This window comes from Stenella coeruleoalba (genome assembly GCF_951394435.1).
Source record: "Stenella coeruleoalba genome assembly, chromosome: 14".
NCBI lineage: Eukaryota > Metazoa > Chordata > Mammalia > Artiodactyla > Delphinidae > Stenella > Stenella coeruleoalba.
The window spans coordinates 15,650,605-15,678,008 of record NC_137160.1 but is presented as its reverse complement, the minus strand read 5'-3'; the positions used below and the strand labels follow the sequence as shown (position 1 = coordinate 15,678,008).

The 27,404-nt window shown below is 47.2% G+C and overlaps 1 protein-coding gene across 2 annotated transcripts in view; it reads right to left on the bottom strand.

The window, feature by feature from the left end:
- Positions 1-27,404, bottom strand: part of CCBE1 (collagen and calcium binding EGF domains 1) — a 524,308-nt gene that overhangs the window by 302,922 nt on the left and 193,982 nt on the right. For both annotated transcript variants that reach the window (XR_013831253.1, XM_079942242.1), the window contains exons 4-7: positions 19,971-20,105; positions 17,515-17,667; positions 7,626-7,729; positions 1,022-1,142 (exon numbers count right to left, since the gene is read on the bottom strand). Coding sequence is in view for 1 of the 2 variants with exons in the window: in XM_079942242.1 (XP_079798368.1) it covers positions 1,022-1,142; positions 7,626-7,729; positions 17,515-17,667; positions 19,971-20,105 (513 nt within the window). In the remaining variant the exon portion in view is untranslated. The remainder of the gene's footprint in view (positions 1-1,021; positions 1,143-7,625; positions 7,730-17,514; positions 17,668-19,970; positions 20,106-27,404) is intronic.

Genomic DNA, 27,404 nt, shown 5'->3' with positions numbered 1-27,404 from the left:
TTAGAGTCATTTGTTAACACTAATATAAAAAGTATTGATGTATCTATGGAGGGACTCCTAATAAAACAGAAAACACCCTGTTGTTATTTTTTAAAGTTCTCATTGCGTATTGCCTGACGGAATGATAGGAAATTTGGGATTTTCTTCAGAGTAACAAGGGTGAATCTCCAAAACAGTACGCGGAGGAAGCCAGACAGAAGGAATAGATTCCTTTCTATGAAGTTGTAGAACGGACAGAACTGCAGCAATATAAAGCAGGTCAGTGACTGCCTAGAGCTGAGGATGTAGATTGCCAAGGGCACAAGGGAACTTTCTGGGATGATGGAAATGTTCTACCCCTTGACGTAGACCAGATATAGGGTGGTGGTTAGGAAGTGCTTGATATAGGGTGTATGCATCTGTCAAAACTCGTCCAACTGTATCTTAAGTGTGTACAGTTTATTGTATAGAATTGTATCTCAGTGAGACTGACTTTTAAAGGAAAACAGAGAGATAAATATCAAAATAAATATCAATGTAAGTGTGTTCACAAATAACAGGGGAAGGAGGAGACAGGATTGGGGAAGAGTGGCAGTGAGGCTGGCCATAAGATGTTAGCACCGGGCGATGAGCCCACAGGAGTTCATTACGCCATCCTACATCCTATATGTTAGGATGTTAACATAGGATATGTTAACATCCTATATGTTAGTGTTAAAAATAGTTTTCATTTTGTTTCTCCGTAACTTAAGATGATCTTTATGAATCTTGTCCAAACCCAGGACAATGACTTTTTTCTCCCTGATTACTATCGGTTAGAAGGGTTTCTCAGGCTTGACCCAATTCCCCGAGGCCCTCTTGCCACACGGGCATGGGACTCCCTGGACCCTGGCTTCTGCTCCCATCCATGGGAGCTAAAAAACTCTGTCGCACCCCCCGCCCAACTAAACGTGAGCTCTCGGCAGGCCCTGGCTGGTGAGCCTATGGCCCTTTTATGCTATTTGCCTTCACTCTATGCTTTTATGCCCTTCTTTATACTCACCGGGGGGGCCCTGGCCCCCAGGCAGGCCAGGAGGTCCTGGAATGTAGGCATTTGAGGCCAGCACCTTGTCGCCAGTGATGTACTTGCCCAGGTCCGCAGCGCTGTTGGGTAGCAGGGCAATCTGCAAAGAGAAGAGGAACCTGGGTCAGGAAGCACCGACGGCCCCACCGCTGCCAGGGAATGCCCTGCGCGTGTGTGGTCTGCAGAGGGCACAGAGCCTTTCCTTGTGCATACGCCCTTATCCGAGCCAGTCAGCGTGCAGACGGACGGTAGAGATCCTCCTTGTAAACCCGGAGGCCTTCTAGTCAAAACAACTTGTACAAGAGCACTCCCCTGGCTGCTTGGTGGGTGAACCCGGATCAGTTCCAGCCTGCCGAGATATCATTAGACTCATCATCTTCATAATTAATACAATCCACCTGTTCCAGACTTTTATTAAGAACTCATGTCTCAAATATTTGAGAAACTACTACGTGCCAGGCCCTGTGCTTCGTTCTAAGGCGACAACAGTGAACAAGACATGGTCCCGGCTCTAACAGATCTCCGCCAGGATGGAAGATATGACTTACAGGTCACGTGTACGCTCAGGTGTTTGGGAAACAGTGGCTGTGATGGTTTTAAAATATGTCCACAGATTTTTGGACACTCCTCCCTTTAAAAGGTGGAGGCTAATTTTCTGCCCTCTGAGTGTGGGTTGTGCTTGGGGACTTGCTTCTAATGAACAGAAAATGACGAAAGTGACGGTGTGTAATTTCTGAGATAAAGTCATAAAAGGCACCGTGGCTCCCTGCCTCTCTCTCTCTCTCTGATTTCAGGAGCTCATTCTAGGGGAAGCCAGAGGGACCACACACGTGAAATGACCTTTGCATTCCTTGAGGTCAGGAATCAGTGAGACCCTCGGTAGAACTGCACGCTCTTAATGTCCATTTCCTCACGGATAACGCCCACCATTAAGACGTGAGGATTACACAGGTAGTGTGTATCAGGTGCCCGGCACAGGACCTGAAATGTACTAAGTGCTTGATAAATGGTAGTTCTAGTCTCTTCCTTCCAGGAAGCTGATTCAGGGGTGTAAAATCCAGTGGAGACTGCGTTTTTGAGGCTCAGAGCTACCCCCAGAGGTTTCACTCGGGATCCTGGAGTCCCACAGAAACCAAGTATCACTGCGATTTTCTGAAGCAAGTTGCATTTGTCACCCACGTCCTCCTGGACGAGGCCCTGCTTGGGGACCCTCTGGCCAGAGGGCAATGCAAGTTACGAGAAGGTCCGTGGATATCTCATCCTTGCCCGTGGAGCGCTCCGAGGCTCTACACCCATCTTTGGATCTGAGCTGCGGACAGTTTCCTACCACCTGTTAGTGATCAGAGGTGGCCAACTGCCACTGTGACAGAGTTGTGCTCTGTGGGTTCAGCATCAGCACAGAGTGCTAAATTAGAAATTGTGCAAGTTCTCCCTCTGAGGCTTATGTCAACTCCAAATTACTACAGCTTTTGGTGATAAGAAATATAGAATTGAATGTTGATTTGAAAAACCGTGGAGTTGGGGACTTCCCTGGTGGTGCAGTGTTTAAGAATCCGCCTGCCAATCAATGCAGGGGACACGGGTTTGATCCCTGGTCCGGGAAGATCCCACATGCCGCAGAGTAACTAAGCCTGTGTGCCACAACTACTGAGCCCACACGCCACAACTACTGAGCCCGCATGCTGCAACTGCTGAAGCCCATGCGCCTAGAGCCAGTTCCTCTGTGTGTCAGCAGGATGAGAGGAATGTAAAGGCACTGGCGTTTTAGAGGCGGCCCTCCAGAAATCCTGGCTTGACCGTCTACCCAAACACAGCAGATGACAGGCTTGAGGGGTGCAGATGTTTGGGAAGAAGTCTGCATGAAGAGTCTGCATTTCTCCTCGATTCCGGTCAATGGAATTATGAATATCATTATCTCGTATTAGCCTTCGTAATAAAAATACCTACCTCACGGGGCTGTTGGGACGAATCAGATGCTGCCTGTAAAGCACGTTATTAGGGCGTATAATTCACGTTTATTATTTATTCGGTGCACATTTACAGAGCCCTTTCTAGGTGGCAGGGACTGTTCTAAGTCCTTTACAAATATTAACTCACTTGATCATCATGAAAACCCTACGTAGTATGTAGCACTGTTATCCACTTTCTCTAGAACTGAGGCACAGAGAGGTTAAGTAACTTACCCAGGGTCACACAGCCAGGAAGTAGTGGGGCTAGGACTTAAACTTAGCCAGTCTGGTTCTGGAATCTGTGGTCCTCACCACAACACCCAGCTGCCTCTCTTAATATGACTCATGATACTTGGCAAAGCAATCTACAGTTAGTTTCATATAGAATAGTCTTCCCAGCCATCCTGAGAAGACCCATTTTACAGAGCAACTAGATCAAGGTAGCAGAGGAAACCATGAACCATTGAGAAGCCATCTATTTGCCCAGCACTAAAGGCAGCACTGAAGCGAACAAACGCAGCCGTCAGGTTGCACATCTGCTCACACTTCTGAAATCGCATTGACCTCTAACTTCTGAAGCCTCCGCTGCCTGCCCCACTCCACTCGGCCATTGTGTTAACTCCACTGTGGGCTTGGTTTCCCAGCTAAGACAGGAAGCTTATTTAAGGCAGGCCTTTATTCTGTCCGTTCTCGTCATTCGTCATCTCCCAGCCCATCACAGGCCAGAGCGGGTGCTCAATAAACACTCTCACTTCCTCAACTGCTCCGCAGCAGCGCTGCTCTCAACTCAGATCACCCCTGCTGCAGGAACACAGGGACCTGTTAAAAACTTGCTCCTTCCATTGTGTATATATACACCACATCTTCCTTACACATTCGTCTGTTGATGGACACTTAGGTTGCTTCCACTGGCTACTGTAAATAGTGCTGCTGTGAACACTGGGGTGCATGCATCTTTTTGAATTAGCATTTTTGTTTTCTTTGGATATATAAAAAAGAATGAAATTTTGCCATTTGCAACAACATGGATGGACTTGGAAGGCATTATGCTAAGTAAAGTAAGTCAGAGAAGGACAAATGTGTTATCATTTGTATGTGAAATCTAAAACGTAAAACAAATGAATGAATATAATAAAATGGAGACAAACTCCCAGATACGGAGAACAAACTAGCGGTTAACACTGGGGAAAGGGAAGGGGGGAGGGACAGAATCGGGGTAGGGGATTAAGACGTACAAACTACTATGTATAAAATAAGTAAGCTGCAAGGAAATATATTGCACAGCACAGGGAATACAGCCAATATTTCATAATAATTTAAAATGCAGTATAAACTATAAAAATATTGAATCACTAGGTTGAACACCTGAAACCAATATAACGCTGTAAATCAACTATATTTCAATAAAAAAGTCATACCTGAAAAAAAAATTTCTTCATACCAGTAAAAAATAAAAAAATATATAAATTAATTAAAAACTGGCTCCTTGGGACTTCTCTGGTGGCGCAGTGGTTAAGAATCCGCCTGCCAATTCAGGGGGACATGGGTTCGATCCCTGGTCCTGGAAGATCCCAAATGCTGTGGAGCAACTAAGCCCGTGCGCCATAACTACAGAGCCTGTACTCTAGAGCTCGCGAGCCACAACTACGGAAGCCCGTGTGCCACAACTACTGAAGCCCGTGTGCCTACAGCCCGTGCTCTGCACCAAGAGAAGCCACTGCAATGAGAAGCCCGCGCACGACAACGAAGAGTAGCCCCCGCTCGCCGCAACTAGAGAAAGCCCGCGCACAGCAACGAAGACCCAATGCAACGGAAAATAAATTTTAAAAATAAATAAATAAATTCATTAAAAAAAAAAAAACCTGGCTCTTTAGCTCAGATTTTTCTTCAGTGTTCTGATGGGACAGAGACCCCTCTCTGCAAGTCAAATGACAGGTATTTTATCTATACCCCAAACTCTCTTTTTAGCTAAATCACCTGTTTGTTTTTTTCCTTCCCAAAACACAGAAGAAATTGTAGAGGTGAAGGCACTGGGATCTGCACATCATTTCAAAAAAACTTTTTCACTGGAAAATAAAGGCACAGAATCTGGAAACCCCACAAAACAAATCTCTATCTTAGCAAATTATTATAAGGCAAACACCCTTTTATTGAACACCTAAGTCAAAAATCAGAAATTTGTCAGGGACTTCCCTGGTGGTCCAGTGGTTAAGACTCTGCGCTTCCACTGCAGGGGGCGTAGGTTCGATCCCTGGTGGGGGAACTAAGATCCCACATGCAGTGCAGCCAAAAAAAAAAAAATCAGAACTTTGTCTACATGCTTTGACCCAATCACAGCCTTCTCCCTCCCTCCCCGCAAAGTAACTACTATTCTGACTTTAATCACTTCCTGTGTTTTAAAAAAATAATTTATCAAACCCAACTGTGCAGGCCCAGACACTATGGTCTAGTCTTGCCCACTTGAAAAAACAATATGTCTTTTAAGCTGCTTTTAACCTGCAGGTCGCTGCTCCACTTTTCTTAGAATCTATCCACTGAAGAACACAGGGCATTGGCCCTGTAGAGTTTCACACGGTTGGGATTTTGCTGACTGTACACTCATGGTGTTGTTCAACACGTCTGCATACCGTTTTATACTATGGGGCTGGCCACGGTCCAGGACACCCGGTAACCTACTTCTGAGCCAATGTTTATTTGGGCAGCTGTCCCATGTTCTTTTTTGAACAGAACAGATGGCATCAGCAGTAGTGAGAGGAAGTTAAAAATCAACGGACAAGCCCCACACCAGCACAGGAGCAGCAGTGAGACCTAGGGTTTAGGGTCTGGCCTGTGTCTTGGGCTGACACCGCTCCTCTCTGCCAATATCGGCATCACGGTGAGAATTAAATGGGGTCCTGGATATAAAACAGCTTTATCAACTGCAGAATGTGACATGTTCTACTAGGCGCCTTTAAAAATGCGTTGTTTCTTGTGACGTTCCTTCAATGCCAGCTTTAGCTCAGACTTGACACAACGCACTTGTAGGAGAAATCGGTCTAAGGTGGATCCATTCCAGGCCAACCCCAGTGCAGGACAGTTACTGGAGTACTAACAAGTATTATTGGATCTGTGTGTAGCTCTGCCGCAAGGGCTTTAAGGGTAACATAAAATTTTCAACTTCTTCGTAACATTTCTTCTTTCATGGATTGTAAAACACTGCGGGGAGGTTAAGGGAAAGCCAGATGTTGAATTAGCAACTGAATTTCTCAACTAGTGAGACTTAGCGTCACTGACCCTAAAGAACATTCAGGCTGGAAGGAGCTTCCCCATAGCTCTTGGATTACTGACTCTCAGAGAAGAAAACAGAGGGTAGCCTTAGGCCTTGAGACATTCATCAGCTGCCTCGCCCAGGCCCGAATCCTCTGGCCCACGAAATGCAAACTTCTTCCACGAACGCTTTTTCAGACTCGCTCAGTAAATACTAATATCAATCCAAGTCCAACGTGAGGATATCTGTGTGGGATGTATTACTGATAACTCTGAATTTATATGCTATACTTGCAAGGTTTTCTGCCTGGTCTCTCTATTGGATCACAAGCTATTTGGAATCTGTACATCATACACATATATGCCTCTGCTAAAGTTGCTAGATCTTCACCACCAACGTACCAAAGGCCCGCAGAGCCATTTATCTTCTCAGCCTACTGACCTGCCTGTTCCACTGGAAGCTGTGGATCTCATTAGGGGCTGCCTGCATGTTTGTTGAAGACGTGAAAAGCAATACTGTCTAATCTTACCCTGCTGCCCTTTACAATAACTAGATGTCAAAGTTAAACAGATTAGATACACCTCTTTGATGTACTAAGAGCCTTGGGGGAAGCAATTAAACAAACCAACCAGCAAGTTTACGTTTTACAAGCGTAAGAGCAGTTTCTGAGTTGCCGACAGACTGGTGAATTCACTGACCTCAGGTATGATAAACACCATTGACCCGGGCACCGGACAGTTGCTTAAGCTTTCAGGGCACTAAGCGCATCCCAGGGGCATTACTCACGGCACAGCAATGTTACCAGAAATATGATGCTGTCAGGCATGCGTGGGAGCCTGACAAAGAGAGTCAGTCCTCACCCTTGGTGACACGGGGTATCTGAGCAGCTGCTTTCTGAGGTGTGTGGAGCCCAGAAAGCACAGGTCGTAACTTTTAAATGTGAAAAATAAAGCTGCTACAGAAATGCATCGCCAGTGATGAACGTTTATAGAGAAGATGTTCTCTGTTGATAAAACGTCGGTAAATGATTCTACCGTATTCTATTTAGAACTGTGTAAGGGCCACGTGTCTGGATGTTCATGTCCCAAAAAGTCACACTAGTCGTTCCTCACCCTCTGCTTCACCACGTGCCCCTTACCTCGTGGTCTATTTTACTAGTCACCTGGTCAATCCCCTGCCTTCATTGTTCTGTTGAGCTATAGATAATGAGCTCCAAAGGTGGGTGGGCGAAGCGCCCCAGGCCAAACCTAGTTGGCAGCAAGCTCAGAGAATACCCAGTGAGGCTGCGGATGGCATCTTCTTATTGTTTTCAGATGTTCCTCCACTTTGCCTCCACCAGGCCTTCCTGTCATCTTACGCGACCGTTTCTAACACGCCCGGCACGTACCTTCTGCTTCAGCTGCAGCACCGTCTGCTTCATCTGGTGAAACTCCTTGCACGTGGCACAGCAGGTGCTGGCTCGCACCGCGTTCTCCACCTTCTCATCGTGCCCTGAGAGAGAAGATGGGCTGGGGTCTGCCTGGGAGGCTGGGGGACATCCAGACCCAGGGAGACCGTGTCAAGAAGGGCAGTTCCAGGCGGACTGGTTGATACTGAAACGTGCGAGGGATGTGGGCTGGCGATTTTACAGTTCTTGGGTCGCTGACAGCATGCCCGGGGCAGCGGGGACACGGGGAGGGGCTCCCCCGCTACACTCTGGGCTCAGCTGTTTCCACTTAGGCAACCTAGCACCTTCCTCTTTCATTGTGAAAAAGTCAACAGTGGCCCTTTTACCATGAGGCAGGCTCTATCAACCTGACATGACTTACACTCCCCTCCAAGGGCCAACGTTCACACGCCGTAAATTATCCCCCAAGCCCAGGCAATGGGACTCGGGTGCAGGGCTCATGAAGCTGGTTTTTATCACCTCTGATAATCCAGCTGTTCAAAGGGAGCACGGCCAGGCCAGGCAGGGTCACAGACCGGGGCTGGGCACTGACCTCCGAGGAGATGTAAAGCCAGATGGAAGATGCTCCAGGCACCTTGGACATGCCCATCCAGGGCCATAATGGGACAGGCACAGGGCAGGGTCCCAGTGCAACCTTGTGGCGCATCAGGAGCTCCATGGGCTTTGTGTAAAATCATATTTCTCTAAGGAATAGGTGAGTTAAATGGTGACACAGCCCAGTATCTACATAGCCCTCATCCTACTGGCACCTGAACAGGCCACACAAGCCTGTGCTGGGGACACTAGACGCCTGAGGTCATTTGCTACAGAAGGGCAGGTGCAGACTCCCATAGGCCTTTGTAAAAGATGGTAGCTGTGCAATATGGGCCCAGAGGAAGTGACAGGGGGAAGGTGACAGTTTTGGTCAGGGTGGTGGCAGGACAGTCTGACACCCAGGCAAGTGTCAACTCTCCTACCTTTGAAGCCCTTGGTGTTGGGCCAGGTGTCCTGTTGGTGTGACACGTATAACACTAGGATCTGGAAAGTAGCTAGGGACAGTCAACTGACATGGCTCTCCAGGTCATTTCTTCTGCTTCTGGGCCCATGTGCTTTTTTTTTTTTTTTTGGACCGTGCTACACGGCATGGGGGACTTTAGCTTGCCGACCAGGGGTCAAACCCACTGGACCGCCAGGTAAGTTCCAGGGCCCACGTGCTTTTCTTCTTCCCGTCCTCTCTTCTGGGAAGCCTTCTCTCCGTCTCCACTTGTGGATTCCTATGAGCTACCAAGACCCAATTCACGGGTTGCCTGAGACCCCCCTCCCCATACACAGAGAAGCCCTGTCCTCTGCAGTCAGGCAGCTTTTACCACGCAGCCTACTCAGATGGTGGGGATCCCGGGCTTCCCTAGAGAGGAGCTTCTCGTGCATGTGCCACAGCGGGGGCTGCCCAGGAACTGGAGCTGCTTCTTGGTACCTCACACAGCGGATGCTCAGTTAGCGAAATGGAACATTACAGGGTGAACTGTGTCCCCCCCGCTCCCCAACCAAGTGCACGTGATGAAGTCCTAACCCTTCAGTGCCTCAGAATGTGGCCTCATTTGGAAATAGGGGTCCTGCAGATGTAATTAGTTAAGTTGAAGTCATACTGCTGTAGGGTGGGCCCGTAATCCAATATGACTGATGTTCTTATAAAAAAGAGAAATCTGGACACAGCAGGGAGAAACCATGTGAAGATGCAGGTAGAGGTCAGGGTGAGGCAGCAGGAGCAAAGGAATGACAAAGAGTTGTTGGTGAAACAGCAGGCGCTGGAGGAGAGGCCTGGAACGTTCTCCTTCACAGTCCTCAGAAGGCGGCAAGCCCGCTGACACCTTGATCTCAGACATGTAGCCTCACACCTCTGTCCTTTAAGCCACCCAGATGGTGGCACGGTGGTTACGGCAGGCCTAGGGCACGGGTACATGGGAGGAGGAAGTGGGCATCGGGAGAGCCTCACGCTCAGGTGATCCCTCCTCATGCAGCCCCAGTGCCTCTCCAAGGGGGTCTGTGCCTGCCTGGTGGTCTACATGGTGACCGGTATTGCTGCTCTTTGGGAGGTGAGGGCACCCAGGGGCAACCTGGCAGTCGAGATCTGACTCCTTCCCTGCAGCACGGGGTGGTGGGAGGGGGCCCACTGGCCCTAGCCCTCCCCGCAGCCGGTGGGAGGCCTGAGGCCTGGTGTGCGCACACGCTAGGAACACGCTTCTCAAGTCAGCAGGCTGAGGTGCGCGAAGCAGTGCTCTGTCTGGTTGCATTGCCATAGGCAACACTGCGATTCCTGAATACACAGACTGTAGCTTAGGTTGTCAGCGTGTGATTGGGAAAAGCACTTGAACCTTCGGGAAACAGGCTGCCTCTTTTTAAATCCTTCCATGTGTGTGTATAACCTAACAGGGGTGCCTGGTTGATCCCCATCTTCTAGGCTAATTCTGTCCCACCAGGAGCTTCCCCGCCTCCCCGGCCTCTGCCCACCTTCCACCACGCTCAACCAGAAGCCATGGGGGATTGTTTCCATTCACACCGTAGCTGTGTCACAACGAGCCGGGTCATGAGAAAGGTCTTCGCTTGGAGACGGTGAAATGCCATTTAAGGGCATGGCCTCCAGGGTCACAGTGCGAGGGGTGCGTATCCCAGCTCTGTCACTAACTAGCTCAGAGACCTCAGGCAAGTTATCTAACCTCTATGAGACCCAATTTCCTCAACCATAACACTGGAACAGTAAAACCTAAGACACAGGGCTATTGCGATGATTATATGGGGGTGATGCCTGTGAAATCCTTGGCACAAGGTTGGGTTCTAGTAAATGGGAGAGAGTGCCTGGCAGCCTTCAGGCCCACCAAGCCCTTTGAATTCTCTTTGCCTGATAAAAGGATTCTTCAAGGATTCTGGGATTAACACAAACAACAGAATGAGGGAAAACTGAGGTTCCGTGACGTCCGGAAGTTATTAACCGCTGTGGGTTTAGAATTGAGGTTTCCTGAATCTGAGCCCAATACCTTTCCTACAAATCAGGCAATTTCCTTTAGGCTCTTTATCCCCATTTAATGTACCATTTACAGCCCCACTTGCCTAGGGAGCTTGAACACATCTGAGGAGAACAAGAGTTATTTCGATTGGTCTCCAACATAACAGTGACACAAGGGAACTTCCATGCAAGAATACACTTGGTGGTAAAGGACTGAAGCTTTACCCAACTTTGGTTGTACTGATGATAGACAACGGTGGACTCCTGCATATATAGATAACCCCAGCTCTAGGTTTGTTAGGTTTAAGGGCAGCTGGGTGACATCCGTCTCTCCCCACCTAGCACTCTTTCATTCCATGCCATCTACTGGCCAGTATATGCAATCCCATCTCATAACCCGCCTACCAATCTCATCCATTCCATCTCCCCACCCACTTCTCTCTCTCATCCATGTATCTGTCCATCCACCCATTCATCTATCCATCCCTCCCTCCCTCTTAGCCATCATGGAGCATCTGCTATTCACCAGGCCCCATGGGAGGCATGGAGAACGCAAAATAAACGAGGATACCTGTTCAGTGATTTGAGACGGGCCTTCCTTTTAAGGAACCAGCCCTGCTGGCAGAGCCAGGCCAGCGTGAACAAGAGTTAAAAGCCCATCTGTCCATTTGTACTTTTGTATATGCAGCTCAACTTACCATGTGTTGGGATGAATAGGGCAACCTGATATTTTCAGGATAATAACCTCTTTACCAGGTTCTAGACTCTATTTCATTTAGATCATGGAATGTTAGAATTGATACATCTTTAGTTCAGCCTCCTTTACAGACAAGGGAAGTGAGAGGCAGAGGAGGACAGTAATTTGCTTTAGGTTTCCCGGAATGCCGCGTGCAGCGGACGAGCACTTACAGGGTCCGCATCTGGCACTGTTGGGGCACAGTGAGCCCGCTATTGGGGGTTCTGCTCAGGACACTGGAGAGCTGTCTGCCAGGTGGGCTCCAGGGCAGTAATTCTCCATGTGGTCACTGGACGAGCAGCGGCAGCGCCAGCCTCTGGGTATCCATTCTCAGAAATCCAAAATCTCAGGAGGGGGGCCTGGTGCATTGTTCTATCAAAGTCTCCAAGTGACTCTGAAGCACGTGCAAGTTCGACAAAGACCGCTCCAGGGAAGCAGCTCTGTTGAGCAACCTCTCACCTGAAAATCCCTGGCCTGTTTCCTGTCCCTTTGCAGAATTATCAAAACACAGAGAACAAGGGTAACTTTGTCCAAAAGCCTTTGGAAGCTCCCGTGCACACAGAGGAACAGAGTAAGGACCACAGGCTCCGGTGGAGTCAGGTGATCAGGATTCGAACCCTGAGGCTGCCACTTCGTGCCTTGCAGGTTGGAAGTCACAGCTTCTGTGACTGCCCGTTCCTTGAACGGTAGAACGACAATGACCCCGTCACCTGTGGTTGCTGTGAGGCATGAAGGAAATAACCCCTGGAAGTTCGCAGAGCAGCGCCTGGCAGGCGGCAGGTGCCCCATAAATGTTAATATCATCGTCATGGTTGGTATCACTGCTTATTAAGTTCCCTACAAAATTACAGATGGGGGGAGGGCTCTCTGCACCATCCTCTGGAAAGAACTTCCAGAGAGTTTGAAGACAAATAATTGTGTGTGCAGACCTGGCACATGCCGTCTATTCTGAACTGGGGTTCATCTAGCCTGCTGTGGTACAGGATACAGTAACATCAAACGTGGAGCTAAAACAATCTTGCATAGGCTACATGAATAATTCGTTTAGAAATCTGGGTAGACATCTCTGACTTGGCATGTTCTCTGTCCTCTCCACTCATGATGTGGTGTCTCTGAGTATGACCATGACCATGTTAAGTGAGGCATCGCTTAACATTCTGCTCCAACTCGTTCAGATTTTAGAGGTGCAATATTATTGACTAGCCACAGGGGGTCGCGTAGCTCTAATTTTTACTGACGTTGAGCAGGCTATACCTCGTAAGCGTTAGAAACAGAATTCCTGAGATGCCATCTTAGTAATATTTAACCAACTTAGGAAAACTAAAGAATGTTCTCGACGTATTTCATATGGGCAGTCACCAAGCACATTTGGTTTTAAAAGTTGATCGTGCACATCTGTGCCCTGGCGGTAGTGCTCAGCCCTGGTGGCACATTACCACCACTAGGGACAGTGGCGGGGGTGAGGGTTTAAAATTCTTGCCAACCATGCCGCATGCCACCCATCTGGGGGTCACAACAAGGGAACGCTGTCAGCCTTTTTAAAGCTCCCCAGGTTGACAATGGCTGATCTATGGATTAGTGGAGCTTGAAAGTTACATGAAACACCTGGCCTTCCCTGAAATAACTGATGTTGGGGGTCAAGGTCACTTTATCAGAAAAGAAACAAAAGTTGAAAAACAGAAACCAGAAAGCTAATTACTACGGAGCCAACATATCCTTAATTTGTCTCCGCGTCAGTGCTACAGACGCCCTGGGGTGCCTACACTGGCTCCAGACATATATTTGCAAAGACAAAAAATTGGAAGTGATGGAGAGTTCCCTTCCCGCCCACTAGCCGGACGGCTTGTGTCCCCACGCCCGTGGGCACATGACCACCTTTCCACGGGCAGAGGCCGTTCTGAGGCCGGCCCTGCTGCTGTCCACTCACTTCCTGAATGAGCTGACATTGTGTTCGATTTAAAATTCCTGACTGGAAGGTTACAGACACCAGTCAATGCAAAGTTAAAAAAATAAAAAAAAGGGAGGGGAGGGGGATTTAGATCACGTGTGCTTGTACTCCATCATCATTATCTCTTCTTGAAAAAAATGACTGTGATGAAATATTGGGCTTATTAATTAATCTAAAACGGATGAAACTGCATGGCTGCCTCTGATGTTCCAGATGCAGGGCTGGTCCAGCCCCCTAACTCTCCTTACTGTTGAGCTGAATATCTGGATGTTAATTATTCATCTTTTAGATACTGTAGGGAAAGTTCTCAGTTTAGAAGGTGCTGAGCTGGGCATGCCTTCAAGTCCTGACACTCGCCTAGATAAAGGACAAAGAAATGAAAACTGCACGGGTACTCACGGGGCTGGTAGGGCTTCGACCACTTTTGCTGATGCTAAATCACACCAAATTGTGAAAAAGATTTGTGATGGTAAAAGGGTCTTTAGAGCTCACCTAATCCAACACCTGTGTGTCTACAGAGGAGGAAACTTAGATCCGGAGAGCTGCCCAACGACACCCAGCTGGTAGACGCTGAAGCGGCTCTCTGGTTATCAGCTCTCCTACCTTCCAAGCCAAGGAACTTTCCGTTGCATCACAGCTGCTGCAGAGATGAATCCAGGATGCTTGCTTTTGTTGCCCGAATCATCAAAACCAGCCCCCCATCTTCTCAGGGGCCCATCACTTAAGTACTGATTCTAACGTTCAAGGCATAGAACGTGCCTGTCCTTTCCCATAATTTTAATTATGGGTACGAATTACTCCCCTCAGTCCCTAACCCCCCGACGCCCTTGGTTACCGGTGTTGGAATGTTTTTCTTAATAAAACACTAAAACCAAACGTGAGTCCTCTGTGCCTGTGTGGTGAATTCAGGAGAGACCAGTCACTGAAAATTAAATACTGAGAAATTCTAGAATGCTGCTGCTGCGGGCGCGGCACTTGGGATACAATAGAAACAGTGGGACTGTTTCAGTTTTTAAAACTATGTGGGGACTTCCCTGGCGGTCCAGTGGTGAAGACTCCACGCTTCCACTGCAGGGGCCGTGGGTTCCATCCCCAGTGGGGGGAACTAAGGTCCCGCATGCCTCGCAGCACGGCACCCCCCCCACCCCCACCCCAAAAAAATCCCAAACTAAGTGAGTTGTGGTGTTACAAGAAAGCCCAGCCTTATAACCACTAGACGTTCTTACTGATTAAACAGAAGGACATTGCCCATTTAAATCACTGTAAGCAGGAACAAACTCTCTCTCCGGAGGGCAGAATGGCCTGTTTTCACTCATTAGATGCTCTGTAGCCGACAGCCAACAGCTCCCCGCCTCTGGCTTTGGCTCCTTCCTCTGGCGATGACAACATCCTCGGCCTGAAAGTCGACCAGATGACTTACCGACTTTGGGCCCCAGGGCTCAGCTCTTTGATGCTAATAAGTTAGAACTTTTTTTTTTTTTTTTTTCAGGACACCGTCATCTGTGAGATGCTTATAAGTGTTTCTTCAGAAAATAATTTTGGGAAGTGCAGGTTTCATCAAAATGAACATCTTTTAATGGCAACCTCAGAGCTTTCAACGCACTCACAGTATGAATCCCTGCAGAAGCTGGTGCTCTAATGCATTCTCCCCCGAACACCTGAACACAGAACCTTTCAAACAAAGAAAGGCTAATTAACACCTCCCAGGACCCCAAAGTCCTATAGATGACAACATGGGGAAATGCTGTAATAAATGGTTGATAAAATATGTCTTTAAATGACAGTAATAGTACAGAAGGTACAAAACCAATTAATAATTAAGTATGCTCAGATTTTTTTACTGAATTCTTAGCCTTAGAAGTCAAAATGGTTATCACTTAAATTCTTGACCTCTGATACTGAAAATTTTGTGTGTTTGGACATTTTTCAAAGAAGTACAATTCACCTCTCAGGAAAGGAAACAGAGGAGTGTGGTCCCAGGACCGACTCAGCACAAGAGACTGCTAATATCAAAGCTTCAGTGGGACCTTCCCATGCCCTGGCCCTTGGGCTGGGCTCCTTTCTGGGTCCACACTGCCCAAGAGCGAGGCAGGGGGTGAGCATGTCCCACCAAGGCCCTACCTTGTCACTGCCTCTGGCTCAGACCCATTCCTGGGGTACCACACAGTAAGCAGGGTGACTTCAGAGGGGTGAGGCTGGGAACACTAGGAATTAGTGCAAGAGGTAGAGGCCACCTGAGACCAAAGAACAAGTAGATTCAGTGTATAAAATCTTCCCCTAGGCTCTGGAAATTCCATCCGACTCCTGTGGTCTCTGCTAGTTAAGGTTGGGTCTCTGAGCGGACCACTCTACCCCACCAGGTGGGAAGTGCTCACAGGTGGCCCGCTTCCTACAATTTAGAGATCCCTACCATCTAACCCCATCCTGATACTCAGCAGTTGTTGCTGCCACCTCTGTGGTTTCCTCTAGATTGGGTTGCTCAAGGCTGCCCTTCACGCCCAGGTAAACGGGATTTCACCTGAATAGAAATATAAGGCAAAGACACAACAGGGTTACGAGGTTGAGGACCCCTCGGCCCAAGCCCACGGGCTCCCTGGCTTGGAGCACAGCTGGAAATCCAATTCCAAAACGAAAAATTAGAAAGCTGCTTTCTCCTTGCTAACTCTCAAGTCAGCCCATCACTAATATATCAGCAGCTAAAAATCTGCACCTCATTTTTCAGTGAGATTCTTCCTTTCAACGAAGGACATAATCTAAGAGGTAAGTTACACATCCCCCTCCCCCAAACCTTCTCCACCATGGGACAAAAGTGAAGTGATTTTAATTCTGAGTAATAATTAAAGAGTGGTCTGAAAAAATGTTTTGAAAATGTCTGAAAAATGCCCCAAAGACTGATTACCCCTGCTTTTAAGCACCTCTGGGCGCCCAGGTCCCACATGCTTCAGGCTTTAAAGAGTGTCACACTAAGCTCTCTGAGTCATTCCGATGACTCCAAGCTGCCCAAGCCGGAGCTGACTGCAAGCAGACCTTTCGCGTTACTTCTCATGCATGGTGGCTTCCTCATGACTCAACCCGCTTGCTCTTCAGGATTTGCTTTGTAGTTTTTCCATGTGAGACAGCTGGTCCCCAGCTGCTTGCTGTCCCCAGCTGATGGCAACGGCCTTCCACCCTTTTGTGAATCTCAGGTTACACGGGAGAACCGCGACCTCTTGAGCGCCCAGCACTTCTGGTCCTTCCGTTCCCCTGCATTTCTTGGTAGAGATGATTTGCCCTGGGAGCCCCTCACCACCCAGAGATGGCCCAGGCCCAGCTAACCGCTCCCAGCAGACGACAGCGTTCCTGCCACTTTGCCCTCCCGAGGAGTCAGAGCTGAACTCTGAGCTCGGCAGCTTCCTGGCCTACAAGGGTTGGAGATTCAGGAATGCCCTTTCCTTCCTCCCTCCCTCCCCTCCACACTTAAATAAGGCAATGACCCAACATTCCAGCTGATCACATCCTTAAGTGATCAGACATCTTGGTGGAATCTGGTCAAAATAATATAAAGCAGCTTCTCAAACTCTGCAAAGAAAGGCCAGCATCTAAAAGTCCTCCACGTCAGGGTGGACTGGGCTTGCTAAATACAATAAAAATGAACGACTGCAAAGTGCTTCTCAACACTCTCAACTTCTGGTTTTTTTTAACCTGAACATGAACCAAATAACAGCTCACAGGCAGGCACGGGGCCACAGACTATACTTTCAGTAGCGCTGAAATGGATTGCTGCGTTACACAGAAGTGTTTCATGTTTCTATTCAGCCCCCCCCTTTTTTTTTCCTTGAGAGAACCCAGTGTTTCTGGCCTCATCTCTGCTCCTCCTTGTTTGATCTCAGTTCGTAACTAAGTTCCACCGATCTGTCCATGAGCACACCACACCTCCGTGCTTGGTGCAGAGCTCCCAGCACAAAACCAGCCGCACGCCTTGCTGCTAGCAGGCAGCTCTTTCACTAGTTCTCTAGGGGTTTGACCTTCTACCTTTCTCTTACCCAGATCCCACCTACCATTCATACAAATGCCCCTTCCTGCCCATTGCTTCCTGAGGAAGCCTACTGGGTTTCCAAGTGCCTGCCTGCCCATCCCTCCCCTCCCTCCCTCCAATTAGGGGGATAATTTTACTTGCCCTACTCACCAGTGTCGTTGGGGTATTTGTCTCCCTTGGTGCACGTCCTCCCATCATCCTCCTGGACGTAGCCCTCCTGGCACTCACAGCGGTAGCTGCCCAAGGTGTTGACGCAGATGTGCGCGCACAGCGTCTCGCTGCTGGTGGCGCACTCGTCGATATCTGGGTTTGAACCAAACGCAGAGAACGCTAAGACAGTTTCACAGAGATCACTTCCAACACAACAGGCGACCTTAGGCTTGGCCCTTCTGTTAATGTCTGCAAAGGACACTCTGCCAGACCTCTGTCACTGAAGCCTGGAACAAAGCAGGAAGCTAAAGATGTGGGCCATTCGTGACAAGAGCACTTCAGGCAGTGTCACCATGGTTACAAACTGATCAGTGATGGGGTTCCTGGTTGTGGCTTTGCCGCCACCAATTCTCGTGGCTTGGTGCAGGTACTGCTAGCCTCCGAAGTTCTCACTATAGAACATGGCAGTGAAGTCTGCCCTAAATACTTCTGCAGGGCTCCCTGGAAGAGGAAATGAGATAACAGATGGCAACACATTTTGGAAAACGACTATCGTAGAAATGATTTCCTGCAAAGACCCTAGTGTGCCGAGGGCTTTTATGTTCCCTTTACAACCAGTGGTTCCTAACAGCATGGTGGGGACCCAAGGCCACTAGGAACGGCTCCTTCTCAGTTAGGAGACGTGATGATACCTGGGAAAAGGCACTTCTGATAAAAGAAAATAGTCATAATGGGTCTAACGGAGAGCGTTTTCCCCAGGAAATTTCAGCCCCATCCATGACCCAAACAGACCCCTCCTGAGTGGTGGAAATGAGCCACGACACCATCAAACAAGTAACCAGAGAAAGTCCACGTGAACTGCGCACATCACAGACTTGCCCCCCTACTGAACGGGTGGAAACAAAGCCATTTCCCAGCAGGGCAAGAGAAGGAGGCCCAAACCCATTTCCTGCTCACTGGCTGAAGATACTGGGTGGCGGCCAGGACACACAGCCCCAGACTGTGCACATGTGGCCAGCGGACGGAGCCCAACCTTGCGCTCCAGGATGCCGACAACGTCCCAGCCACTCCCTGGACAAGCTGCCTGGGACCCACCCCGGCAGGCCTGTGTGCCCACGAGGGGCATGTGGTCATCTGGATGTTCCCTGGCAGTTCATACTACGTCACCCGTAAGCTAAGCTGTCACAGCTGCTGCCTCCTCTGCAATTCCCCAGGCTGACCACGTCTGTCCACGTGCCCCTGCCTTCAACCTAAGGGCAAGGCTGCCTCTACTGTCCACAGGGGGAAGGACAAGGTTGAAAGGAGAGAGAAACAGGTGGGACTCTTAACAGACTGCTAGTGTTGCTGGTCCCCAAGCCTCCCAAAGAAAAGAAATGGGTACCAGAGCTACCGCAACTGAAATCAGAGCCCTGGCACCTGGGACCTCGGATCGTGGTACACACGGGTTTACGGTGCTCTCTGCAGGAGAGCCCACGGGTCCCCCTCCGTTTGCTTGGTGGTCTCAATTCCATTCCTGTTCAGTGGGGGGCGCCATGCCAGGGGCCACTGGGGAGAAACCAGGAGAGCTAACACCTAGAACCTCTCTTAAGTGGTGCTCTCCAGAGCCCCCCTGGGACGGAGAAGGGGGCTGCTCATCACAGCTGCTTTATTTTCTATCCAGATGCCTCTGCAGTCTCCTAAGTTCATCTTTGAGCTCATCCTCAAACTGCACTGTGCATCTGTGCATATGCAGATTTCTGCATCCACCCTCAGAGTCTCGAGGGGAGGCCAGGAACCTTTTTTTTTTTTTTTTAAGCCATAAGCCCAGATGTTTCTGAGACAGTTTAGACATGCACTGACCACACTTTGATACAAGCAGTTCCAGGGTCCAACGACCATAAACCTGCCTCAGAACCCAAGGAGTGCAGGGCTGGGAAGCCTAGTGAGTGAGGGGGGAGGGAGCAAGCTGGTGGCGATGGATGATGCTGGCTTTGCTCAGCTGTGCCCCGGGGGCTGGCGTCAGCTCCCTCTGAGTCATTTCCAGCCTGTCTGCCATACAGACACCTCCTCTTTCCCAGTCTCTCTTCCAGGTCATCTTCTGAGAGGAGGCTTATTCTTGTTTCGTTCTTCCTGCATTTTCACATTTCTGCCCCCTTACATTCTGTTTCACCTTATTCTAGTTTTCACTTGGTAATATTCCCCTTCTCCTGCTCTTATATCTCACTGCCAATTAGGATCTGACTGGTACCCACTCCCTGAAGAATCCCTTGGTCATCGTTTGTTTTAATAATCATGGTGAAAGGTAGTGACCCCTAGAATAGTACCAACCCAATTCCATCCAACAAGTATCAGGATGTAAGGGGAGGCATCCAAGTGGCTCCTGAGAGCTGGTCCCCACTGATGAAGAATGTTCCAAAGAATCATCAGAATCTGGCACATCCTCAGGACCCAAGAAATAACGCGCATCACCAACGCACCCAGACAGTACGGCTTCTCCCGCCTCCGGTGCCTCTCCCGGTCATATCGGTATCCTGGGTAACAAGTACACAGCACTCGGCCGAAGTTATCCGTGCACTGCTGTTCACAGGGAGCCTCAGCACATACATCATAATCTGAAAAAGAAAAGTGTGAACTCAAAACCACCACAGTCATTCACTAGACGGAGGCGGGGCCCACCCAGCCCTGGTCGGGAACAGACTGTCTAGGCTGCACTCCGCTCAAGGGGAACGGTGGTGTGACCAGCTATGTGTAGAGGGAGTTAACTCTTCAGGCCATGGGGCATCTTGCAGGAGGGCTGCAATGGGTAACTGAGTGCTCAGAATCTCAATGGTTAAATGGAAATATCACTTGTGATACTCCCTGGGTCACCTCACCATCCTTATTTTTTTCTTTCTATAAGAGCATCACTACAAACTTTAATGGTGTATTGATTGGCACAATCTATGTAAGAAGAATGTGCTTACCATGTAAAAGTAACCTCAAATAAATTCATCTAGCGCAAAGACCTTCAAACCAAAGTATGCAATCCCTGCGGAAAAGGAGATTGTCCTGTGGGTACTTGGACACATATAAATTCAGGAGGGTCAATTTACAGATATTAAACTTTCATGTTTATTCTTTCTAAAAACTGATCTACTTGAGCATTTCCACCATGATCAAGAGTCACTGTATTTCTCTTTTGCTGCCTTTCCTTTTTTCATTTTAAATAGAACACCTTTAATAAAATATAATCCACATAGCACAAAATTTACCCTTTTATAGTGTGCAATTCAGTAGTTGATTTTTGTCATTCATCCAGAGAGCAAAGAAGCTTTAGGTGGCCAGGCTCTGCTGAATTACCTGGGGGCCTGCTTCCTCTTTTTCACCAACTGCTGGAGAGACAAGGAATTCCTTCCAGCTGAATACTGAACAGCCAGCCCTGGCTATGGGCACTGGCGTCCTAACGTGAGGGGCGGGGCGGTGCTGGAAGTCAGGCAGGCTGGGAGGAGCCTGAGGGAGGCTGACTGATGTCTCTGTGCTGTAGGCATGCAGATGGGGTGGGGGAGGGTCGATTCTGCATGGTGAGCAGCGTCTGGGTAAGGCAGAATGGCCAGAGATCTCGTTCCAGCTCTAAGTCTGTGCAAATTGGGGTGGACGCTCTATTCGTCGAGAACCAGGGCATCTCCTCTTTTCTCAGTCCTTACAAACAAACTAATATTTAACGAGTCTCTGAAGGGACTTTGGCTCTAAGTCAGGAGGCTCAGGCTGAACATTTACTTCCAGACTAGACCCAGCATCTCATTAATCACTGCACTGTCTCCCCCAGGTGCTGACAGATACACTATCGCTGGAAACAGAGTGAGCCTGGCTTTGCTCTGCCACATGTGAAAGTGGAATGGGTGGGCTGTCAGCCCCCGATGTGGGTGGGGTCAGCGAGACAAGGATCACGCCAATCTCAGGACGACCTGGAAGGTGGCCCTTGCTAAATACTCCTCCCCACAGATGGGATTCCAGGCCTGCGCTTCCTGCATGTGTCCCTGGTCAAATGCGTTTTCTTCACTGAGGCATCACCTCTAGGCAGCCCATGTTCTGTGCTCTTTTCGCTCAAGAGCAAGGTCTCAGCCGTGATTGGCTGTGGGCTGCCCTGCTCGGCCAGCTGTACCCGTCGTCCAGCAGCTGCCAGGGAGGGAGGGGAGGGAAGGGGCAGAGTCAGGAGTCCCGTGTTGACTGCTATGCTCACTAAGACCTGTGTTGACATATGTGTGTTAATATACGATATTTGTTTTTCTCTTTCTGACATACATGTGGAATCTAGTAAAATGGTCTACATGATCTTAATCGCAAAGCAGAAACAGAGACAGAGATGTAGAGAACAAACAAATGTAGGGACACCAAGGTGGGGAAAGGGGGGGAAGGGGCTGGGAGGAATTGGGAGATTGGGATTGACATATATACACTATGGATACTACGTATAAAATAGATAACTAATGAGAACATACTGTATAGCACAGGGAACTCTACTTAATGCACTGTGGTGACCTAAATGGGAAGGAAATCCAAAAAAGAGGGGATATGTGTGTATGTATAGCTGATTCATTTTGCTGTACAGTAGAAACGAACACAACATTGTAGAGCAACTATACTCTAATAAAAATTAATTTAAAAAAAGATAGCAAAATGCTAAAAAAAAAAAAAGAGAGAGAAAGAAAAAGACCTGTTTTGAAAAACAGCGGCCCTGATTTCCTCCTCCCTTCCAGCTGCCTTGAGGTACCACTTCCAGCTCCTGCGGCTGATTCTTTTATGATTTCCCTCTGCATCTCTAAACAGCCAGCTTGCATTGCTTCCTCCTCCTCTGTGTGAATACTCTTTATGGATTTCCAGTCATGGACGAGACACGTTCAGCTTTATCACGGTTTCCTCAACCACGTCCATGCTTCCTACTCCTGCATTTTGCCCCTGTCGTTACACTGAAATTTTGGTTTTATAAGTCTTCAGTGTTGGCAGCATAATGACAATATAAAAGCTACTTTTTGCTAAGCCTGGAAGTATACTCTAATTCCCTATCCTTTCTTGAAGACCGTTTTGTTTTCCCTGGAATTAAAATAATTATCTAGTACCACATGCACCCAATGTTCATTGCAACACTATTTACAATACCCAAGACATGCAAAGCAGCCTAAATGTCCACCAACAGATGAATGGATAAAGAAGATGCGGTACATATATACAACGGAATATTACTCAGCCCCAAAAAGGAGCGAAATAATGCCATTTCCAGCAACATGGATGGACCTAGAGCATATAACACTAAGTGAAATAAGTCAGAGAAAGACAAATATAATCACTTACATCTGGAATCTAAAACATAATACAAATCAGTTTATTTACAAAACAGAAACAGACTCACAGACATAGGAAACAAACTTATGGTTACCAAAGGGGAAAGAGTGGGGGAGGGATAAATTAGTAGTTTGGGATCAACCGATACACACTACTACATATAAAATAGATAAACAACAAGGATTTACTGTATAGCAGAGGGAACTATGTTCAATATCTTGTAATAACCTATAATGTAAAAGAATCTGAAAAATATATATATACAACTGAATCACTTTGCTGTACAGCTGAAGCTAACAATACTGACTATCAACTATACTTCAATGAAAAATAATTATTATTTTGTATATTTGGGGGGGGTAGTTGTGAACTTTCTCTCTTAGCTTCAAACTTCCACTTCCATGAGCTACTTTGTGACTGGTACCCTGGAAACCACATTTCTGCCTTGTTGGCTGCTGGCTTATTAAGTACTGAGAACAGGGCTGGGAGAGTGAGCAAGGTGGAAGAGGAGAGAGACTGAGAAAGGTCTTACAGGATTTAAAATTTTGAAGTCATGTGTGCCTGACCCTTATGGCTAGTTAGGGCATATAATTCTAGGTTTGGAAAGCTACCTCAGAATTCTGAAGGAACTGCTCCCCTGTCTTCTAGCTTTCAGTCCTGCTATGGATAAGTCCTATAAGATTCTAATTCTTGATCTTTCAAATCTCATTTTTCCCTCTTTGAAAAATGTTAGTATTTTCTTTTTGCCCCAAGGTACTAACGTTTCACAATGACGTCTTTATGTGGGACCCCTTCAATTTTTGGTAGGCTCTTTTAATCTAGAAATTCATATCCTTCAATTCTAGAGAATTTTCTTGAATTATATCTTTAATGATTTACTCTCTTCTTCTTCCTCTGTTCTGTGTGGAACTCTTATTTGGATGTCGCATCCCCTGGACTGGTCCTCTAATAATATTCTCATACTTTTCTTCTACTATTTTTTTATTTCTTTGATCTTTTGCTCCAGGTCCTGAGAGATTTTCACAATCTCATCTCCCAACCATTTTCCTGTTCTCATTTTATCATGCTTTTAATTTCCAAGGATTCTTTATTTCTTCTTTGAATGATCTTTTTTTAATAACACCATGTTCTGGTCCCATGGATGCTATATCATTTTTGTAACTCACTGACGCATAAATGGTAGTTACTTTGAAGCTTTCTTCTTTCTGTGTGGTGTTTTCTCTAAGACTCTTTTTCTTTTTTTCCTGTATGTTTCTTTTGTAGGTTTCCCTCTAATGACTGGTGATCCTTTTCCTGTTTGGACGTCTGCTGTAACTGATTCATGGTTAAATACAATAGCTAAAACATAAAAAAATTATAGCTACATAGAAGCAAAGCTATAAAATTAGCTAAATATTGAAGAGAAGGCTATAAAATCAGCTAAATAGAAGCTCTTTGCATGTGGTAGACTTTATAAACACTGGGCTTAATTTTTTTTTTTTTAGCATCTTTACTGGAGTATAATTGCTTTACATTGCTGTGTTAGTTGTTGCTGTATAACAAAGTGAATCAGCTGTACATATACATATATCCCCATATCTCCTCCCTCTTGCGTCTCCCTCCCACCCTCCCTATCCCACCCCTCTAAGTGGTCACAAAGCACCAAGCTGATCTCCCTGTGCTATGTGGCTGCTTCCCACTAGCTATCTATTTTGCATTTGGTAGTGTATATATGTCCATGCTACTCTCTCACTTCATCCCAGCCTCCCCTTCCCCCTCCCCGTGTCCTCAAGTCCATTCTCTACATCTGAGTCTTTATTCCTGTCCTGCCCCCAGGTTCATCAGAACCCATTTTTTTTTGATTCCATATATATGTGTTAGCATATGGTATTTGTTTTTCTTTTTCTGACTTACTTCACTCCGTATGACAGAGGCTCTAGGTCCATCCACCTCACTACAAATAACTCAATTTCATTTCTTTCCATGGCTGAGTAATATTCCATTGTATATATGTGCCACATCTTCTTTATCCATTCATCTGTCCATGGACACTTAGGTTGCTTCCCTGTCCTGGCTACTGTAAATAGCCTGGGCTTCATTTAAGTGATTTGCCTGGTGCATTTCAATGTCAGTTTCTTTAGGACTTTTTTTTTTTTTTTTGCTGTTCGCAGGCCTCTCACTGTTGCGGCCTCTCCCATTGCAGAGCATAGGCTCCGGACGCGCAGGCTCAGCGGCCATGGCTCACGGGCCCAGCCGTTCCGCGGCATGCGGGATCCTCCCGGACCGGGGCACGAACCCGTGTCCCCTGCAGCGTGTCCTCCCGGACCGGGGCACGAACCCGTGTCCCCTGCATCGGCAGGCGGACTCTCAACCACTGCGCCACCAGGGAAGCCCCAACTTTCCATTTTTGATGGTTTTCCAGAGACCACCAGCTTCCTGCTCTGTAGCTTTTCCCTCTACAGTTCCTCTGTTTTCACCTGTCCTATTTCTCTTGGCACCATTCTAACTCAGATCTTCAGAACCTCCCTTGTAAATCCTCATCTCAAGATTCTTCCCTCTTAAGTCCACTCTATGTAACACCGTCAGGCCAGTAATATTCTGAACGTATACCTCTGTGAGTGTCACTACCTCGCTCACAAAGCCTGTAAATTCTATGCTCATCAACATTAAATATAAATGGCTCACTCTTGCATTTGCGGTCTGGTGTTCTATCCCTGAGACTACGCTTCCAACCTTAAGACTCATTTATGAATTCCTTACAATTTGATAAGGAATACACTCTTTTCCCCATCATCCCTTATCACATCCGTGGCTTACTGTTACGTTTTTGTTTATTCTGTTTTCACCCTTTATAATGTCCAATCTACTCCTCCACTCTTCCTCTCAGCATTTTATTACCGTTGATACCCTATCTAGTTTCTCAAGTCTCAATGCAAACGTCACTGTTTTAAGAAGACTTCCTTGAAGTCCTCAACAGAGTTTAGTTTCTGCATCCCACCAATCCCCACAGGACTCAATCCTGCTCTGCCGTATTTGCTGAATGCCTACTCTGTGCCAGGCTCTATTCTAGGAGGCATGAAGTGGTATGATGAAGAGCACAGGGACTGGAGCCAACCCTCCCCACTCTGCCACTCTCTCTGTGATCCTGAGGTCTTTAAGACTCAACTTCCTTACCTGTAAAATAGGGAGAACAATAAGATCAGCTTCACGGTGCTTTTAGGAAGATTAAATTGGATGATACATTAAGCACAGTGCCTGACACCTAGTCAAAGCCTGACCTGCATTTTAGCTTCTTTTACTATTAGTTCTAATGATTGTTTGGATAGCTGAAAGGAACTGCGTCCCCTGGGGCAACCAGCACTATTCTCTTCCTACAGTTTAGGTACAATTAGTAGTTGCTGAACTAGAACAAATCTGATTACCCTACCCCCTGGGCAATGTAGATAACACTTATGGCAGGGGTTGGCAAACTTTTCCTGTAAAGGGGGCTAGATAATACTTTTTGGCTTTGCAGGGCTTTGTTGAAGCTACTCAAGTCTGCTGTTACAGGGCAAAAGTCGCCATAGGCAATATTGAAGTGAATGGGTATGTCTGTGCTTCAATAAAGCTTTATTTACAAACCAGGTGGTGGGCCGGATTTGGCTCACAGGCCACAAGTTGCTGACACTTAAACAAATGAGGCAACAACACTTTTAAATTGCAGCTTCTACTCGCTAGCATATTTGTTTAGAAATTCTAGTCTCTTCCTATTATCTGTAATGGCTAATTTTAAGGGTTAACTTGGCTAGGCCACAGTACCCAAGTATCTGGCCATTTTTCTAGAATTTTCTGCAGAGATTTGTTTTTTTTTTTTTTAAATGAGATTAACATTTAAATCAGTAGACATTGAGTAAAGCAGATTGCCCTCCACACCGTGGGCTGGTCTTCTCCAATCAGCTGAAGGTCTAAATAGAAAAATGATGGCCCTCCATTGATAAGGAGGGAATTCTGCCAGCAGATGGCCCTTCAGACTCAAACTGTAACTCTTCCTGAGGTCTGCAGCCTGCTGGCCTACCCTGCAGATTTTGGACGTGCCCGCCTCTACAATCTCGGGAGCTAGTTCCTTAAAATAAATCTCTGTTTCTCTGGAGGATCATGACCAATACACCATCTTTTCTGAAATCCTACACTTTGCATCCTTGGGTAACAGAAACTTTTATGATGAAAGATACCTTTAGTCATAAACACAAACACACACAAACACACTGACTTATTCCCACAGAGGAAAACAAATCAACTTTAAAAAGTGTTCTAGTGAAAAGCGATAGAACAGAGTTAATTACGGCAAAGCAACTTTCAGCACTTGGGACCACTTTTCCTGGAAATATTCAGTTCTACGTTACATTAATCTTAGGTGCTGACAACGTCTTACTGTAGGGTGAGGGAGACTGGATTTAGGCTTAGATGTTTGAAACCACAACACCTATCATTTAAAGAAATTCTAAGCATGTGGTATCCATGTAATGTGTTTTTAATCAGGTTGGGCAAGGTCCTTAACTAGGATCTTAAATTGATGGGCCTAAACTTCATTATCTTTCTGTATCTGCAAAATTGAAATATAAAGGACTCAGCTG